At 34.8% G+C, this 21,301-nt stretch overlaps 1 protein-coding gene across 4 annotated transcripts in view; it reads right to left on the bottom strand.

The window, feature by feature from the left end:
* The window catches only part of Tmem232 (transmembrane protein 232), a 318,408-nt gene that overhangs the window by 234,588 nt on the left and 62,519 nt on the right, over positions 1–21,301 (bottom strand). For 3 of the 4 annotated variants that reach the window (XM_074076974.1, XM_074076975.1, XM_074076977.1), the window contains 3 exons: positions 15,665–15,764; positions 13,090–13,256; positions 6,027–6,181 (listed from right to left, as the gene is read on the bottom strand). In XM_074076974.1, coding sequence (XP_073933075.1) covers positions 6,027–6,181; positions 13,090–13,256; positions 15,665–15,764 — 422 coding nt within the window. The remainder of the gene's footprint in view (positions 1–6,026; positions 6,182–13,089; positions 13,257–15,664; positions 15,765–21,301) is intronic. The other variant, XM_074076976.1, reaches the window with a different exon arrangement.

Below are 21,301 nucleotides of genomic sequence, written 5' to 3'. Positions count from 1 at the left end.
TTCAGTTGGATTGTCAAATGAACATTAAAATGACTAAGGTCAAAGATACAGATAATAGATATCAGTGATGTAGCAAGAACGTGGAGGCCTTGCTGCCCATACAAAGCAGTTTATTCTTTGATTCATTGTGATGCAAACAAAAATACTGCATGTCTGGAAAACATTTACCATGTTGATATAGTTTTAAATTGCCAAGCTTTTTGGAATACATTCATGGAACACAATTAAATTGGCTCTTTTGCTTTGGGAGAAATAATTTTATACCTTACAGTGCTCCACTGAAATGTCATACTGTGTTTTTCAGCAGTCTTCATTGGCCAATAATTCAATTATAAATACAATCCATTATTTTCATGTTAGATTAGAAAGCCTTTTCTGTTGGCTTGAGCTATTTCCCCAGAGCAAATGGGGCAGTTTATGAAAGGCCAAACCACAGGGTTGAGCATTGAGAGTATGAAGAATCATATAAAATTTAGCCATATTTAATAGAAATCTGCCTTCCAGCAAGCTGTTTATCTCATCTCTGGACAGATAAAGGCCAGTGCACCGCAGCTGGGAGGGGATCGCACATTCTTTTCTTCTCTACTCCTCCTTTGTGGTTTACCATTTATTCTCTTCGCTGCACCCTTTCCTTGGTTTTTCCCTGCTTCCCAGTGAGGCTGTTCTGTGATAGCCTTCTAGAAAAATTTTGTTTCTATTTGTTTTTCTTTTGAACTGTAGGATGTCTATAAAGGAGGTTATAAAAAGTCAGGCAGGAAGATCCAAGAATTATCTACAGAGAGCATCAGAAATGAGCAGATAATAGCCATTTCTTATATGGGCACAAGCAATTTTGTCACAGTAAATGACATTACTTTTGATATCTCAGTCAAATGGTCTTCTTTTGAATTTTAAACCTCTGAACACTTATTCATCATTAGGTTAATTTCTGTTATGCATGGAAAGCACCCAGGTTGTTCATCCTAATGGTCATCTGTTACTGTATTTCAGGTACTAAACCAAAGGTATCTTTGATCAAGCATCATAAATCCAAGGCTACCTGGTCCAGAAAAACTTGACAAAGTATTTTCTTTTGAGGCCCTGATGCTTCTTTATTTACATTTCATTTTAGATAAATTCAATTTTTTTCTTCATCTTTCACATTGTACCCAATGGTATAGAAGAATGCATGAAAGTAAATATTAAAGTTTCCCTAGAAATCTTAAAGTATTTCTGCTTTGATTTTGATAGTTACATCACAGTTTATTTGTGTCATCTGGCGTAATGGCCTCTTCAAAGCCATATATGCTGATAGGTTTTTGATATTTAGTATAATGTTATAATTAACAGAATAGTTAAATTGCTAACATAAAAATTAATCTTTAAGTGTCAATAGTTTTTGTTTACTCAGTCATGCTTTTCTTTAAAAAGGATTAAATTCTTAAAGTGACAAAGTAAATAAGAAACAGAATCAAAACTATTTGCAGTGTTCTTTTAAACACTTACATTGTCCTTTCTAATATATGCAGTAACTGTTTTACTTTTTTTCTTCAATCTACTCTTGTATTCATCCAGCATTGTCTAAACACTGCCTTCCCTCCCTTACTTTCTCACTTGATGAATCCCACACAGTGCTCCAAGAAAAACAAAACAAAACAAAAATGTCAGGATTCAGAGACAGGGTCTTAAAGCAGCTACCTGCTCAACAATGCATCCAGAAAGAGAGTGGAATGATGCCTTGGGAAAAAAGCTCACCTGAGACCCTTAAAATCTGGTTCCAGTCACTAACAAGCCTAAGAAACCTAGCTTTAGTTTCTTCATAAAAAATGAGAAAGCTTTGCATTCTCCCTCACTCTTTGAATCTATAAGATAGTAAGTAGAAAAAATAAGTGGTTCCTAAATGTTTAGAGGCAAAACCTAAACATAAATCATTAGCAAATTAATTAAATAAGTGTTGGAACAATGCAATAAGATCTAAAAAATGGTTAAGAACAATTAATTGGCTTACATAATTAGGTATTTTTAACCACCCACTTTTATTGTTTCAGCACTTTTTTAAACATGTTTATTTGATAATTATTACTGTACTTTACAAATAAATTTAACATAGTCATAACATATTCTTAAAAATATAATTTCTTTTTTTAAAAAAAGTCAAGTTAGAGCTTTCTCAGAGCTAACGTGTTTCTAATTATTTGTCCTTTTGAAAATTAATCAGGTATTAGAATCTCTTATAATTTATTCCCTATAATTAAGAAAGGTCTAAAATAATGACCATACCTTCCAGAATAGCCTATTTCACACCAAAAAGAACTTCTAATCTTTGTTTTATTTAGGAACTCTACATTAAAATATACTTATCAAAATTATATTGTGTTATTTACATTTATGTTTACTATGCTATTTATGTTATTGTAATAAACATGCTTTATTTTTATACACTTTTATTTTCCTTTATATAAATAAAATCCTTCATTGTAAAAATGTAAAAGAATCACAATTTTTGTCAAATTGCAATACTGAATAAGGTTCTCCCCTCAGGACAGGAGAATGAGTTAGTTCTCTTCTAAACTAGAAAATATCTTGGAAGTTGGATAATTTTAAGCCATGCTCCAGAAACTTTTACTTCATCCAGCTTTCAAATATAAGTGGGAAAATGGCTTTCCTCAAGAAGAAATGCTCCAGATTCTTGTATGAATCTACAGTTGATTCTGAGAAACTTAGACTCTACATATACAGAGGACTTTGGTGTAGAATTGGTTGGTAGAAGCTTAGAAATAAAAATTACATGTATCAAAAATGTAATAATTTAACTTTTGGTTTGCTATAACATGATAGATTATTATTATTGTTACTATAGTATTGGAAAATAAGTTAAAAACTCTGATCTTCCACAAATATTACAAAGGAATGCTTTCTGATCAATTTACTCAGATCTACTCCTTTAAAGTTCTTCAACAAGTGAAGACCATATATGACAAGCCCACAACTAGCATATCCAATACTGAACATTTGTGCTCTAAAGTTAGGAATCTTCTCTCATGATTTCTATTCAACATAGCTAGAGTTAAGCAATAAAAAGAAATAGAAGTCATCCAAATAAGAAAAACAAAAGTTAAGTTTTCTCTAAGTGCTAACAAAAACTCATTTTACATTCAGAAAATCCTAAGAAGTTGGAACTAATTAGAACTGGTTAAAACTAATAAACAAATTCACTAAAGTCATATGATACAAAATCAATACACAAAATCCAAGAGCATATATATGCACTAACACAGATTATCCAAAAATGAATCAGGTGTAATGGTGTGTACCTATAATCCCAGGTGATTGAGGCTAGAAAATCACAAATTGGAGTCCTGCTTGATCAAAAAAAGGGAAGAAAATAATATCATCTAAAAATGCTTAGGAGCAAATTTAAAAGGATGTAAAAGATCTGTATGCTGAAGCCTACAAAATATGGAAGAAAAAATGAAGATGGTGCAAATAGATGGAAAGATAGACTGTATTCATAGGTTAGAAGAGTTAATATTGTTAAAATGCCCATACCATCTACAACACTACCATCTGTAGATCCAAAGCAATCTATAGATCCAATGTAATCTCTATCAAAATTCCACTATCATTCTTAACAGAAAAAGGGAGTACAATCTTAACATTTTTATAGAATTACAAATGCCTCCAAATAGACGAAATCATTTTCAGTAAAAAGAATAAAGCTGGAAATAACTCAGTACTAGATTTCAAAACATATTACAATTACAAACTCATAGTAATCAAAACAGCATGACACTGATGTAAAAGCAGACATACCAACAAATAGAGCAAAATAGAACAGAAAAAAAATGACACTCAATTGATTTTTGACACAGGTGCTGAATGGGAAAAAGTTCTCTTCAGTAAGTGGTGTAAGGAAAATTGGATACCCACATTTGGAAGAATGAAATTAGACCCTTATCTTATATTCCATATAAACAACTCAAAATGGATTAAAAATTTAAATATAAAACTTGAGATTTGAACTTACTATAAGAAAACATAGAGGGAAAAGCTCTATGAAATTGGTCTGGTTAATGATTTCTTGGCTATGAATCCAAAAGCACAGGCACAAAAAAGCAAAAGCATACAAATGGTGCTACAGCATACTAAAAAGTTTCTGCACAGTGAATGAAACACTACCAGAGTAAACAGATAACCCAAATATTTGGAGAAAGAAAATGCATATGATAAGGAGTAAATACCCCAAGTATATAAGGAACTAAAACAACTCAAGAACAAGAAAATAGATAACCCAATATAAAAATGGATAAATATCATGAATAGATATTTCTCAGAAGAAGATATAAAAATGATCAACAGGTATTTGAAAACTGCTCCAGTCACTAGTAGTCAACTGGACACAAATTAAAACCACAATGAGATATCGCCTCACACTTGTTACAGTGAGTATTAGCAACAAGTTGGTGAGGAATGGAGAAAAGGAAACCCTTGTGTAATGTTGCTTGGAATGTAAATTAGTAAAGCCATTTTGGAAAATAGTTAAAGAAGCTCTTCAAAAATTTACAAATAGAATTACCATCTGATCCAACAATCCCACTTCTCATTTTGTATCCAAAGGAAATTAAATCATAATGTTGAAGAGATATTTGTACTTCTGAGGTCATTGTGGCATTATTCACAGTAGCCAAAATATGAAATCAGCCTACACATTTGTTGATGGATGAATGGATAAAGAAAATGTGCTATATATACATGATGAAGAACTATTCAGCCTCAAAAAAAAATATTCTGCTCTGAATGACAGAATGAATAAGCCTGGAGGACATTACACTAAGTGAAATAAGACCAGCACAGGAGGCAAATACTGCATAATCTCACTTCCATGTGAAGCCTAAAAGCCCATAGATGTAGAGAGTAGAATGGTAGCCACCAGAGGCTTGGAGTGAGGAGGAGGACAGGAAGAGGAGAGGTGCTAGTCAAACAGTGCAAAGTTCCAGTTTATAGGAGGACTAAGTTCTAGTGAGTTACTGCACTTCATGGTGACTACAGTTAATAATAATGAATTATGTATTGCAAAATTGCTGAGGATAGATATTAAATGTTCTTACTGCAAGAAAATAATAACTATATGAGGCAATAGCTATGTTAATTAGCTTGATCTAATCATCCCACAAGGTATGCATAGATGATAACATCACTGAGTGCCCAATAAATATATACAATTATTTGCCAATCAAAAATATTTCATCCTCTCATCGAACTCAAGCTCTCTTTTGTAATACTTTAAGATTTCTATTTCCCTTCTTAAATTTGTAGGCCCCAAAGTGACCACACAGAGAGTGATCTGGCCAAGAGATTCTTTATTGCTGGGTGGGAGAGGGAGAGAGCCCAGAGAGAGAGAGAGCGAGAGAGAGAGAGAGAGAGAGAGAGAGAGAAGGGCAGGTGCTTAAATATCCCTCAGTGAGACTCGGCATGATCTGATTGGTTAGGATCTTATGGTTCATGCTGATTGGAGGTTGGGGCAGAAGGAGAATTCAAGCTAGACTTGAGGCAGGACCGTGACCCTGGGAAATAGAAGCTTAAAGGTGCAGTAAGAACAGAAACCTATCGGTGCCATTATTGCCAACAAAATTAACACATGTACTGAAGGAAACTAACACTTACTAGTTGAGATTCATTTTTGTTATATACTTTAGGTAAGGTGTAAAGAAATAGAATCTTAATATATTTCTTCCAAGTATAATAAAATACTTCAGTGTTGTTATTTTACATCATGGTAAATAAAGGATGTTTCAAATGCAGGGATGAACTTCTTATCAATAACAAATTTCATTTAATAAAGACAAACTAATGTATGCATACACATCTTCTAAACAAAAAAGAGATAGGAAAAATTGTTGATAAAATGAACTAATACAAAATATATAAATTGCCCTTGTCTTTGGAACTGAGATTATAAATTTTTTTCATAGTCAACTGAGGTGTGATTAACATTTAAGCCAAAGGTTTCTCCAGGAGTTACTTTGGATTTATAGGCTCATGCTTACCAGCACTCCTTTTGAAGCTGCATTTTATGGGAGATGAGATGTTTGAGCACCTTGCTCAACTGAGGACTATTATTCTGAACACAAGACCAAGCAGCGACACAATGCCAGAGCAGGTGGCTGACTTTATATCCTCCCAGATTAAATTGCAAATGTTCCTGGAATTCAAATACAAATGTATATCTGGGAAAGAATTCTTTGAACAAAGATGAAATAAATTTTAAATATACAAAGTAAAATGCATATTATCCTACAATCCATGTTTCACCAAGAGAAATAATTTTCATAAGTATATTTTGATATGGACATATAGTGAATCTGAACCTAGTGTGTATCTTTTCCACAGAGGTTCCTTGTGTTCAATGACATCAGTTCTATGATATGACAAAAAACCCTGCATCCTCTAGGGAACTATTAGACATGATTGTGTTTGTTAGACTCTATCTGTCTTAGTTTTTCCTGACACTTGAGGAAGAGAAGACCAGAGAAAGTTTGAGCAAAGATCTAACAGTAAACTACACTTTTAAAAAAGTGTATTTCTAGGATGGGCATGGTGTCTCATACCTGTAATCTCAGCTGCTCAGGACACAGAGATGGAAGGATCATGGTTCAAGGCCAGCCCAAACAAAAAGTTACCAGACTCCATCTCAACAAATAAGCTGGGCCTGTAGTACATGTGTGTGATCCCAGCTATGGGGAGACACAGGCATGAAGATGGCCTGAGGCTGGCTCTGGAAAACAAGAGTGAATCCCTATCTGAAAAAAGGTCTGGGGCATGACTCAAGTGGTAGAACACCTGCCAAAGGAGTGAAAGGTCCTGAGTTCAAACTGCAGTATTGCCCACCCTCTTCCAAAATGTGGATTTATTTTTACTTTGAAGGCCAAAATATATGTCCTAAAGACTGGGCCAATGTCTGTTAATTAGGTATTTTTAAAAACTACAAATTTGTTTTTTTCTCATAGTGCTTCTTAATAGTTCCAAAGATTTAACTGGTTTACTAAAGTAATCGGTACACAATGATGACACAGCACTCATTGGATATTTGCCAAAAATAAAGATTCAAACACATATCCTGTTTTATGCACTCAGATTGCTAACTTAGCTGGTATTTTGTACAGTTAAAAAAGAAACACTTAAACCAGGCATGGGGGGCACACCTATAATCCCAGCACTCTGAGGCTTAGGTAGGAGAATCATGGCAGCCTGGCCAGTCTCTACAAATAGAGACTGTCTCAAAAACAAAAAAAAAAATTATAAACTAAAGGGCTTCATTATTCTTATTTATTATACAAAACAATGTCACAACTACGATTTTCATGTTGAGTTCTCTTAAGATAGAAGGCCAGAAGTTCAAACACAAATTCAAACTATGACATTTAAAATTTCTAGTGAACAGTTTAGTTAAATACCACTGATGTGCATTGATTCAGTTTATGTCAGGGACCCTATTAGATGAGTGAAGCAAAATCTACACAAGCCCACAGGCTCTGCAAAGCCATCATTCAGAAAAGCAAATGGAAACAAACCAGTGTTTGGGCAGTTAGCATACTCCCCATAAGTGCTCTATTCTAAAATAATATAAGGTGTCGGACTAAGACATGCTGAATTCAGTAAACACACACATAATTCAATTTTCTGCACTGTGGTGGAGCCTATCCAAAAAGTGGAACCCATATAAATGAAATTCTCTTCTCAAACTGCTCTAGGTGACCTCGGCCAGATGCCTGACAGTCCTCAGGTTGCAAAGTTATTCCAAATAAATAGGGAAGTAGATATGTTTTGAAGCTTTGGAATGGCTTGACTAATGAATTTAAAACAGTCCATATTTTTTTTCTTTTTAAGTCATAGGTATTGGATGGCTATATAGACTATTCATTTATGTAAGAAAATACTTGTGCTAACACACTTATGTGCCATCAGAGAAAATTCCTAAAAGCAATTGAAGGAAAAGACCAGGTTTGAGACAATGACCAAGACTGAAATTTTATTTTCAGTTTTATATGATGCTGTTTTTACTTGAAAAATAGCATTGAAAAAGATAAAAAGTGGCCTATGATGTCTAGGGCTGCTTTGACATCAGGTTATTACAGGCAGGTCTGACACTCAGACAGGTCATTTTGATCTGTTGGACAAAATACTAACCCCAGATACTATTACCCTGAGACCAGGCTATACAAAGCCACTTGATAGGGCTTTTTCCTAAGCACGGACAAAAACAAAGTCACTGCGCAACTTACAAAATGCCAAATTGTAGAATTGCCCCTACGTTTTTCTATCGGCATTGAATCCAAAAAGAACCTCTGCTTCATTAGGTCATCTCCATCACGCCTGTAACAGATGATATCTAACAACTGTCTCTTCTTGCTGAGACATCCCATTCTCATGTTCTCCATGATCTCTCTCTCTTTCTCTCTCCCTCTCTCTCTCTCTCTCTCTGTCTCTCTCCCCCCTCCAATAAACCCAATTCTATACATGTACCCCCATTGACCTTAGACTTAGGGCAATAGTACCCTCGAGAGCTCATTTACCAAGGTTCAATGAATTGATAACATTATGATGACCATGTGACTCTGTTTCTCCCACACGGACATGACCAAAGCAGTAGACGAGTTCTCATGTGGGGTGGATCTCTTTGCCTTCACACTAAGTCAGTCCTACTCTACAAAGGGTTGGCAAATAAATGCCACTTGCAAATTATTAACAGAAATTAAGAATCCACATTTAGAAACTTCTACAACAATCAGACAGAATGATTATATACATATTCACTTTAATAAAAATTAGATTTATATCTTTTTAGTTTATTTTTCACTCATTATTATCTTATAAAATTTTTCACTCATTATTATCTTATAAAATTTTTCACTCATTATTATCTTATAAAATTGTCAGTCTGTGATGGTCTAGGAATTAAAACCAAAGGAAAAATATAATGAAAAAGTTGGGACAATCTTTTACCACAGATAGTTTGAAAAGCACAGCTTTTTCCCCTCCTTTCCATCCGTCCCTTCCTTTCTTTTTTTCTTTCTTTCTATTCTTTCATCTCCCTGTTTTGCTGCCCAGCTCTGGGCTGTCTGTTGCAGCTTATATGATGTGATGCCCACTTTGAGAAGCCCAGCTACAAAGTGTTGTTCATTTACTGTCAGCTGAGAATTCAGATTCCACATCACCTTGACTTTTATGAAAATTTATGGACAGAAATTCTTGAGTGTCTGGTCAGATTCTCCTTTATAACTCAAATGAGCTTTCAAGCAAGGGCTCTGTTTTTGCAGCTCAGATACAGCGTCTGAGTTTCGTCCTTATTTTCAGTAATTTTAGGGATGGCTGACATTGCCATAAAAGCCCTCTTCATACAAATGTGTTACCTGAATAACAGAACGTAAATGACAGAACAATGTTCCTAATTTTAAAGAACCAGTGTCTAATTAAAATCCAATTCCTAATACTATTTACAATTACAGTACAGCACAAAATGTCACAAATTTAGCCAGTGCCTTTGGCTTAGCGAGTACTTAAAGTATTAGAGGATGAGGTCGCTGTGTATCTTTAGTTTTCAGGGAAGTGTTTGTCCTTTAGAGATGGCACTATTTAATAAATAGACTCATCCACTTTAACTGAGTTTGCAGCTACCTTCTCCAAAGAACTATGTTATTATTACCATGCAAAAACTGTGCTTGGAAATTTGGCTTCACTAGCAAGCAAAGGACAGAGCAGAAAACTCAACCAGCGATCTGGCTCTGTAATCCCACAGCTAATTAAAGTGTACCATTTGTCAAAGTCAATGGAAACCCTGTGTCTGGATCCCTTAAGAGAACATTAAAAGAAGAAATGGGGTCCAGCACCAGAGGGAAGCAAATTTCCTCTTCTTCAATAGAACCAATATCTGTATTGTATATATTGTAGTGTGTAAATCCCACAGAATTTTAAAAGCATTTTTAGCAGTAGTTGGGCAACAAGTAATTATGCTTTTATGCCAATTCATGTAAGTATAAATAATCAAATATTATGCTGTCACAGACCTTTTAGGATTATTAGAGAATGCAGGCTTATGAATAAATTCATAAATCCTTAGCCATAACATATTAATAATAAGGAAGAGAGAAAGGATGGCTACGAATATATCTTTTGTATTCTACTTCTTATTTTTATTTGTCCTCTTTTTCCCAAAGGTGGATGAGATGGGTAGAAGCTCAGTTGAACTGGAAAGGCTGGCTTAGACTAAGCTGCACTGAAATCAGTGGGGCTGAAACTGGGAACAACAATGCTTGTAAGTCAGGCATTGGATCAGTGCTGATTATCTGAAGCAGTAATTTAGTACGCTATCCTTTATGATCTATATTCTGAGGTAATCAGAGGAGAAAAAGAAGTGCAACAAACCTGGCAGGCCAAAATCTGTTACAATCCCCTCAGAGAATCCCATGGACAGAACCGAAGTGGAATTTAGGAACCACTGAATGTTTGTGTTCCACAAAGTGGGAAAAAGGCACAAGACTTACTGACCAGAGTCTCCCCCTAACAGACGTGTTCTTTCATATGTGGACAGTGTTGCTCCTTCCACTCCGGGCTAAACAGTTCAGCAATAAGCTTGCATTCGCGTGCTGTTGTGCACCAAGAAGGACAAAAGGGATTCACCCTTCAAGAGCATCTCCAGGAGCACCAAAGTAGCCTGCTCATAACCAGAACACTCACATCCCTAAGATTTCATACTATCTCATTTGTTTAAAGGTGAAACACTCAAATCACTACATTAGGTCAATACCATCAGGTCCTAAATATAAAATTATTATATTTAACTGCCTAGGCTGAACTGAATTCCCACATAGGTTTTCAGTCGTCATTGTCTACACTCATCACTTAATTTCCAATGCACATTTTGTTGTTTGGTTTTGTAACTTCCCCAGCAGCTCTGTAGAGAGGGTAGATAGGATGAGGGTGAAGATGATGATGACCAGGACTTTTTAAAGATAAGCAAATGAGGTTCAGATCTTAACAGACCTCCTTCTAGATCACACAGTCATTTGGCTAGCAAGTCTTTTCTCTTCATGATTGGTGTTGCTTCTATTGTTCAGTATCTTATATGATAGATTTATTGTTAATATTTGAACTTGGGGCCTTGATCTTGCTAGGTAACTGTTCTTCCACTTGAGTCACAACACCAGTCCTTTTGGCTTTTAGGTTATTTTTCAAATTCTTGCTTTTTACCTGGGGTTGGTCAAGACTAAGATTCTCCTACCTACACAGCTGGGATGATAGGCAAGTGCCACCACACTGGGCTTGTTTTGATGAGATGGGGTCTCAGTAACTTTTTGCCCCAGGTGGTCATGAACCATACTCTTCTCGATCTCTGCCTCTAAACAGCTAGGATTATAGTCATGAGCCATGCTGCCCAGCAAGATCCTTACTGTCCATGACACAATTTGTAGTCATTAGTAATTATAACCAAAAGTTTTAAGTTACTAGCAAATGTCATTCTTTATACAAATGTTTCAGCATTAATAAGCCAAAAGAAAAACAGGCCTAGAAAGATTACAAATAGATATGATAAAAATTTCTTTTCTTACCCATTTAATTTATAGCTAATGTTAGAAAGTTTAAAAGGCCCCAAGAGCAACATGGGAAAACTATGAGCCCATATATAAATAAAGCTATTTTGGAAGAATTTTCCTTAAACTTCCTTATTATTTCAATTCACATTAATTTTTTTTTTAGTTGATATAAGGATTTTTTTTCCTTTTTCTTTTATTATTCATATGTGCAATACAAGGCTTGGTTCATTTCTCCCCCCTGCCCCCACCCCTTCCCTTACCACCCACTCCGCTCCCTCCCTCTCCCCCCCCTTCAATACCCAGCAGAAACTATTTTGCCCTTATTTCTAATTTTGTTGTAGAGAGAGTATAAGCAATAATAGGAAGGAACCAGGGTTTTTGCTGGTTGAGATAAGGATAGCTATACAGGGCATTGACTCACATTGATTTCCTGTGCGTGGGTGTTACCTTCTAGGTTAATTCTTCTTGAACTAACCTTTTCTCTAGTTCCTGTTCCCCTTTTCCTATTGGTCTCAGTTGCTTTTAAGGTATCTGCTTTAGTTTCTCTGCGTTGAGGGCAACAAATGCTAGCTAATTTTTTAGGTGTCTTACCTATCCTCACCCCTCCCTTATGTGCTCTCGCTTTTATCATGTGCTCATAGTCCAATCCCCTTGTTGGACTTATTATTTCCTTATTATTTCAATTCACATTATGTTAAAAGAATTTTTCCATTGGGAAATTTTTTTAAAAACAAAATTTCTAAACTATAAAATCTAAATATGTATGTCTAAAAATTCAAATAATAAAGAATCAAGGTTTCAGTGGGCTCACAACTTTCTTTCAGAGGATACGTTCATTACTTCTGAGATTAGACTGAAGTTTGTCCTTTGAAGTAAATCAGTAGAAAAGGTATATGCACAATTATATGGGTCAATGCACTTGTGTTTGCATAATTATAGCTTATTTCATACCAAGGAATTACATAATTAAGAGATATTTTTCTCTAAGTTGGGCATTAATATCTGAGTAGGAAGTTAAAATATTTTTTCATATAGAAAGAATTGCCTTAACTCCTCAATTTAATCTATTTTTTAAGTTTCTAGTTGACATTAGGAGAATATCAATATTATTACTATGAATTATGGAAGCATAAAGTATGGCACTTGTTTCATGACTAATCTGCACCTTGCATACTTTCCCTTTAATAAAAATACAATGCATTAAAATGTTAATCTATAAGTCATCTAAGTTATTTTGTCATTTTTAATTACATAGCCAAGATGGAAAGTATAAGGAAGAGGGGTGTGGCGGCAATATTCCACTTACAGCAGCAGTGGTGTGTGTGGATACCCACTGCTGATCCAGTTCTCTGCCGTTCGGGGAGTTGGCACACACTGCACAAAACCAATGCATCTGATGCGCAGACCTCCCTCCCCTCACCCGCTAAACTCTCATCTTCAGCAAGGCCTGCTGAATGGACAGGCATTGATTATTCAATCATAGCAATCTTATAGTATCCATCAGGCAGGATATACCCACCGTATCAGAATTTATTTTCCCAAAGTCTTCCTCATTTTCCACAGGAATAAAAACTGACTCAGACAGGAGTTCTCTCTTCCACATAATTTCCGATGTTTTCAGGATGAATTGAACATTTGAAAAGATGTTTGGATACTTGTGATATAGCTCTTCAGAGGAAGAAAGTGCTATTGCAAGAAAAAATCATTTGTGAAAAATATTTTATTAACATTTTGCATTGTATTAGATTGTCTTTTTGTTATTAAACTATAATTAAATTCAGTACCCAGCTGCTACAACTAGTAAAGATTTCTAATGTTATGTATGCCCTCTGGTGTTGAAAAAGAAAACTACAACATAATTCAGAACAGCCTTACATGAAGCTTGAGTGCCCAATTAAAAATTGTTACCGCTCAGCAATGCTTGGTAGCTTCAAGTGGAAAATAAATCTACTTATAATAGATATTCCATTCATAATGGATACTTTAAAATTGTAATCCTACAAACAAATCAATGTTCTTACTTCTAACTCAACATTCTCCAGTTCTATTTCTTTTCAAGATGTTATTAGTGATTTTAAAGTACATACTTTAAATATAGGCAACAATTATGTCATTTAACATAAAATTTATGTAATATTTAACAGAGTCATCTTGTTTCTGTTCAGTGAATCCTCACAATGGAAAAATTAGTGATGGCCATCCTTCTACTGGACATCCTATGTAGATAGGTAACAGCTATAATAGCTTCAGGTAGAAAACAACCTGCTACCAAAGACAGAGATGTAACCAAAGGATCTCCTTAACAGCATTATTAAGAGGTAAGAGGATTGTTTATGAGAGACAGGTTTTGATTTTCTTGGGACTTATACACAATAAGAAAATAATAAGAGAACTTGAGGATTTATTCAAATAATTTTTCTAATTTATTTGACACTATCATTTCAAGTCACTATGTTGAACACTGTGAGGAGTTGGAAATAGAATTTATAATTGACTGAAGAAATTGTTAGATATAACATACGATTCACAGGAATTCCTATTCTATCAGTCTACAGCCTCCTCTTGGTTTCATACTGTGTCAGGACTCGTAGAACTAGTGCAAGCTAATTGGTCTCTAAAGCACTTCTGCTATTTTTCTACCCTCTTCTCAAAGACTTTTTCCATCACATATTACCCCTCTTCTTTGACCTTGAGACTCCTTCACTTATCATATAACGTACTAATCTTCTTTTGACCTGACTTTCTCATTCAAACTATTGACATAGTTGTGTGTTGATATAAATATTTTAGCTTAACTTTTGAAATATTTTACAATCTTTGTCTTATGCTTAAAATTTCCCTCCCTATTTAGCTCTAATCTCAATTTTGCTCTCACCTCTCCATGGGGATACCACCAAAACCAATGGTGACCTTCTTGTTGTATAAACCCACCACATTTTTCAGATATCCTACTTTTTTAACCCTTGTACAGATTTGATAATGTTGGTTTTCTTGAACATTCCTCCTTGGATGTCATTATTCCTCCTACTTCCTGAATACTCCATTAAGGGCTCTGTTACTTCAATGGCCATTAAATATTTATGTTCCCGAAGACTCAATTCCTAGAATCAGTCTCTCCATACCCACCTGACTCTCAGACTACTTCAGCCACATTAATGTGAATAACTGCAAAATTGATATCTCAGGCTTTACTTTTTCTCAGTGACCTTCAAATTCACTATCTCCAGTGTTTCTCCAAATCTCAACCTTATTACTCAATAGATAAAACTTCAATTTCCTCCTGAATCCCTCACTTTCCTTTATGACTCAGTCTTTTTTTATGTCCTAAATATTTTTAAAAACCACTTTACTGTATAGTATTTCCCATCTTCCCCATCTCTTCCTCCACAATTCCTTTTGCAAGTATCTAAGTGAATGTATATTCTGTTCATGCTGGATTGCAAAGCAAAGGATATTCCTTCCTCTGGGCCTCAATCAACACAGTTGAAGGACATTGTTTGAGACAGTGCTGAGAAATACTCTGCTTGTGCACAGTATGACAAATTGTCCTCCTGTTTCTGCTCTCTCCTACCTCATCCAGCATCTACACAGCTATTAAATTTACCTTACCAAAATATGCATTTAACATTTTAAAAATTCAGTGTGGTACGTATTACTACAAATGAGAAAACTGAGTCATGAGCATCACCATACATACAGGTAGAAAGTAAAAGAGGCGATGATAGAATGGTTTTAGCAGAGGCTGGAGGGGAAAATAGAAGGGGGTAGGGAAGAGGGAAGCATTAGTAAGGAGTATGAAGTTTCAGTGAGATGAGAGGAATAAGTTGTAGTGATCTACAGCACAGCATGACTGTAGCTAGTAATAATGTTATGTTTCAAAATTGCTAAGAGACATTTTAAATATTCCCACCACAAACAATAATAAGCATGTGGGAGGAAAAACAAAAGCGGAGCAAATGCAACCTGACCCAGAAGCTGATGCTATACCTGTCATCGTTCATGAAACACACTGCAGCTTAGGCTCTTTATCAGTCTAGGCTTCTTAAAATGTGACATAAAACAGTCATAAGTGTAAAAACTCAAAGATATCCTACCATACAAATATGGGTGAAGCCTAAGTAAATGTTCTTTAAAACTTTCTAGGTGGCCGTGCAGGAAAAATACAAAAAGTCGTAAGAAGATCAAATAGCCAATCTGTCAAGGGGAAAAAGAGAAAAACATTTTTGTTTTGCATCAACAAATGTTCAAAAGCCATATAGAAAATAAAGTATTTTATTATTACAGTTATGTTTGATGAAACAATTTCAAACTCAGTTGATGTTATATGTTTTTGAAATGACTGCAAAAGATTTATGTCATGATTGAAACACTAGTTAATCTCCCCAAAACTTTTATAAATCATCTCTATATTACAAAGAATGACCAATACTGAGTGCTATTTACTTTTATAACCTCTAGAACAGTACTTTTTCAAGTGTCAGGCCATGTCCCTTAAGTGAATCATAAAATCAATTGAGAGAGGATTTTTAAATAAAATAAAAGAGGAAAAAACATCATGGTATACTGTGCAATTCTTTTCATAGTGTGGAAGTGTGTAATACGTGCATGCTGGATAACCATGCAAAGTAGATTTCTTCCTAATCAAAACAGTTTAAAAAACCGTGTTAGATCATGCATGTGTACTGCATGCCCCATTCCCTCAGAAAAGTACAATGTCATTACTTAGCAAGCACTGTAAAATCTTCTGTGATGTTTAAGATTGTTTTACACAGAGTACAAAAAATGTAAAATTAGAAAAAAAACACAAACTATTAAAATAAATAGAATGCAGGTTTTTCATATTGTTAAATACAGAGATGAACCAAACCAAGTAATAGCAATAGCTGTCACTATAAAGTGTGTGTGTGTGTGTGTGTGTGTGTGTGTGTGAGAAAGAGAGAGAGAGAGGAGAGAGAGAGAGAGAGAGAGAGAGAGAGAGAGAGAGAGATACTTCAAATACTCTTCACAATAACACAGATCAAAATAGAATAGATGAATCTTACCAAGTCTCCATGTTTCTCACCCAACACTATTAAGCAAATAAGTACCATTCTAGGATCTTGAACCTATAATGTTCAAGATTGTGAACATTATAGCAGTGTTTTTTGTGTTTTGCCCCCAAAGCCATGAGGTTTCAATTATAGCAGTGATTTTCACTGTTCTTTTTTTTTAATCAGAAACCACTATCACTAAAATAGACTTTGAGGATATACAACCAATACACAGAAATGCTTCTATAAATTATAACTTATAAATATGCATCATTTATACAGTTATAAAATAAATAAAAATAAAATTCTTAAAAGCATGCACAGAGCCACTTTTTGATAGGACTGAGCTTTTCTAAGAGACTGAAGTTAAATGAGAAGGAAGTGAAGGTTGGCAGCCCAGGTAAAGAATATCACAATATTCTAGATGAGACTGTTATAGGCAGCAACTCCCATAGTTACAGACAATGAGTGAAAAGCTAGTCAGAAAGAGGATGGTTTAGGATTTTTCAAGGGATTAAATTATATTATTAAATTAAATTATATTAAAAGTAATATAATTAATGATAAATATTGTGCCAAAAAAAGAAAATACTGTACTGTACACCACTTTGGTCTTGAATTTCACCTGGCCCAGAGGTTATCCCTAGTTATAACTGTGCTTCAAAAAGTGGTTTTAAAAGATTTCATCTGAGATATTGTGAAGACCATATTTTTATTGAAAATTCTGCCTTTCCATATCTCGAAGAACTCCTGGGACATTCTTTTTTTGTCTCGTTGTACACATTCTCACCACAGCTTAACAACTCAAGCTTTGCCTGGGACTGAATCTGTGTCTTTGAATTTCTTTCTTTCTCTCCCATCTTTACTTCCTTTATCCTTTACTTCCTTCTCTCTTTCCTTTCTTTTTCTTCTCATTTTCTGACTTCTTTAGCTGACTATGAAATAGAAATGCTACATCATGTTTATCCTGTGTTGTGCATTTTCGTAGTTGGTTACATGGTTTGTGAGGCACTGTTTTTATTTCTACCCAATGTCTATTAAACTACTGTTGCTTATATATTATTCCCTGCAATTCTACAAGAAGACAGGAATCCAGAAAATTCTACCTTCAGAGGCAGCTAGAAAGGAAAGAAAGCACATAAAATTTGGAATGAAATGTTAAGGAATTATATATTTATGGCTTTTCTCCAATCTTGAGTTACTTCATCAAAGGAAATACAAAATCATGCAAATGGAGGTGTGGAATGCCACTGGCAGCACTGCTTAATAAAGCTTCCTGTCAAAAACAAAAGCAAAAGGAAGGTTGCCCATAGAAGTTCAGTTACACAATTCCACAAAGACAAGAAAGCTGTAGGCCATTTTTATTTCTACTCACTAGTTGATATTTAACTAATATCAACTAGCTAATGAAGAATAAGTTTTTTAAACTATTAAGTCTGAGAACTAGGTATATGTGTAGCCTCACTGCTGAGAGTCCACTGGACTCCAGACTCCGCTATCAGGGCTTCCAGAATCTTTTCTGCAGATGTGTTGTGTAAGTCACTTAAGCTCTGTGTGCCATAATTTCCACACCTGTGAAATGAGGGATAATAATAGCATTTATCTCTCAGAAATGTTGTGAGAATTAGATAATATATCTAATATGGTTATAGGCATTTATCATTGTGCAAAGCACATAGTTAAGTGCTGTTTGTTTGCAGCTGCTGTGAGAACCTGCACAAGTTGTACAACCCAAAGATAAGATTTAGGAATCTTTTCAGAATTAAATGGCATGGTGTGCATAATGTATAATCAATATATTTAGTGAGTGAAACTATATTTTATAATGGCTTTTCTTTTAGCAGAATTTTAAATGTCAAGAAATGGAGAAATCTACACCTTCCTGGCCAGTGGTACCAACGGCAGAACTTCAGGCAATCTTGCTAGACCAGGCAGTCACTTGGAAGAAGGATTGACCTGGAGTGCAATCAATACCTTGGGATGGTATTGCACCTGGATGGGCTGTTTTTGGAAGATTCTGATTCTCACTGTATCATGTCAAGGACCTCCTAGCTCAATGTCCTTGCACAGTCACCAGTCCGGTGATGGCTCAGATACAGAGATGGCTCCTGGTTGTAACACACCAATTTTATTTCCTTTTTTAGATCTTACATTTTGGGAAAGACAGAAAATACGGCCCTTTTGAAGAGTCTTCATTGACACACATCCGTTCAAGCCTTGCTGACAGAATAAGAATGCAGCCGCTGAGCAGTTGGGAGCACAGACCGGAGCCTCTGCCCATCTCCACTCAGGAATGGGGACTGAGCTTCAAGTAGAAGCGGAACAAAAATCAACTTAAATTTCAAAAAGACCACAAAGCCACTAATTGACCGTCCTACTTTTAACTTGGATACCTGCTGTTCTCCCAAAAGACATTTTCTAAAATAGTTCTGAATGGGACACTTTTCCTCAGTCCCACAAGCTCTGAAGCCAGTGTCTGGCTTACTATAAGAAAAAAGAAGTGTACTAATATTTAAGGTGTTGAGTATTTCATAGGAAAACTGAATGCTGCTGTAAAGTGCTCTTTAAGTCTTTTGAAGAATCTAGTTCTAATCAATGAAATTAGGGGACTTTCAGGGAGAAAAGGAGTGATTTGCAGTTGGTGATACACCACACTGCAAATGTAAAAAACTACTAAAAAAGTAGTTTTAGGCTTTCTATATTAAGAAGCAGATATTAGGGCATTTTTTAAGATGTTTTATGTACACTTGTTATCTCTCATGATAATAAATTTGTCATAACTCACTAACATGGCCTTCCCCTAGAGGTAGTTGTGAATTTTGAAAAATTAATGTTTTGTCAAGGTTCTGATGATTAAAATCTGTACTACTGATTGTTAAGCAGGACTTGCTTTCTGATACAAATACCTCAAAAGGAGGAAGTAATGTCTAAATACATGGGTAGCTTAGCTGTACAAGTTGTATACTGTATCATCTCCTATCATATTATTTATTATTTGATAAGAATTTTAATTTATGTGGAACTTCCAAAACACAATTGAGATCCTATATGAATAGTATCAAAGTATTAGTACATGGTAAAGAACACAGGCTGGTAAAAAAATATTAGACTATTTAAATAATATGTAAAAGTATTCAGAATGGCACAGAATGAAGGTGAAAGCTTTTAAGGGCACATTTCTTAGAAAGCTTGCCAAGGGTGTAAGTACTTGAGGCTATTCTTATTACATGAGTGTTTTATGACTTCACTGAAATCTGCACAATTCAGGTTCAGTTCTGAATTGCATCAGTTGAACTTTGTGAAGGTTTTTAACTGTAAAGTATGTGTTTGACTTGTTTTAACCTATTAGGGTTTTTGGTTTTCACTTTTTTTTAAGTAAAATTTACTAGAGGAAAAGCAGTATGTGTTAATGCTAAGAAGGTTGGTTTTGGTATGCCTTTTTTTTAGTTGGGCTTTCTAACATTGAGGTATGCTTAATGTGGGGATCTTCAAGACTAAAATCCTCATTTATAGCTTCTCACTTGAACCAGAGCAAAGTCCACTCATTATCTTTTTTCTATAAGTTCGGGGGGAAAAGTGCCAATTTAGACTTTTCATGATGAGGTAGGAGCACTGCCATAACAACTTGACTCAGTGCTTATTTTTAAAACTGTATTTTAAAAATTAAATAATATCACAATAATGATTAAGCTACCATTATGGGTACCCTGTTCTTAATCTAAACTTAACATTTTTAGTTTTTTTAAAAATTATTGTTGCACTGGGGGCACATTGTGACATTTACAAAAGTTTTTACAATTTATCATAGCTGAATTCACCCCCTCCATCATTCTCCTTTATCCTCCCTCCCCACATTTCTGAAATAGCTTCACAGGTCTCAGTTTTCCATTTATAAACACAAGTATATAATATTTCCACTGTGTTCACCCTCCTATACCCTTTCCTTGTATCTTCTCCTCTCCCACTGGTACCAACCCCCAGACAGAACCTGTTTCACCTTCCTGTTCTAAACTTAACACTTTATATTTCTTCCATTTGGGGAAAAAACCCTACATGCTATAAGCCACCATTTGCACAGACTATACAGTGAGTTGAGCAGACTTTTCCACAGCCTTTGAGGTGAATTACAAGTCTAGCCATTATCATCTTCTTGAGTTATTTTGAAATGGGTTTTTTTGTATATCTAGCTGCAGCATTGGTAGTAGAATATACTATAATACTTAGGGATTTATTTATTTATTACTAGACCTCAATCACAGTCTTCTTTTTCCCCCTTTCCTCCTCTCTTTGCCTGTAGGGAATATGGTATATAGTCACGAACTATGTATTAATATACTAGAAATCTATATATCTGTTTTGTACTTTTTATACTGTTAGATACTTATAATTAAAACTTTTACTGTGATATTGAATAAATTGAGTCTAATAAGAAAAAATTTTTAAAAAATAAAGAAATGGAGGGCTGGGCTGTAACTCAGTGCCAGAGTGCTTGCCCAACATGCGTGAAAAAGACAAAAAAAAAAAAAAAAAAGGAAATGGAGAAAGGTTATTAAAAGAGACAAGATAGAAAGGAGAGATAATCTAGACTTGCTTCATGTTTTCCATTCCCTTCTTTTTCCATTTCATTTTTTCATTATAAATATGTGTATATTTAGGTTTTATATAATTCTTGTTTGAATTTATATTTTAATTTTATATATT

Source organism: Castor canadensis, chromosome 6, assembly GCF_047511655.1.
Source record: "Castor canadensis chromosome 6, mCasCan1.hap1v2, whole genome shotgun sequence".
NCBI lineage: Eukaryota > Metazoa > Chordata > Mammalia > Rodentia > Castoridae > Castor > Castor canadensis.
This window is presented reverse-complemented; position numbering and strand designations above follow the sequence as displayed.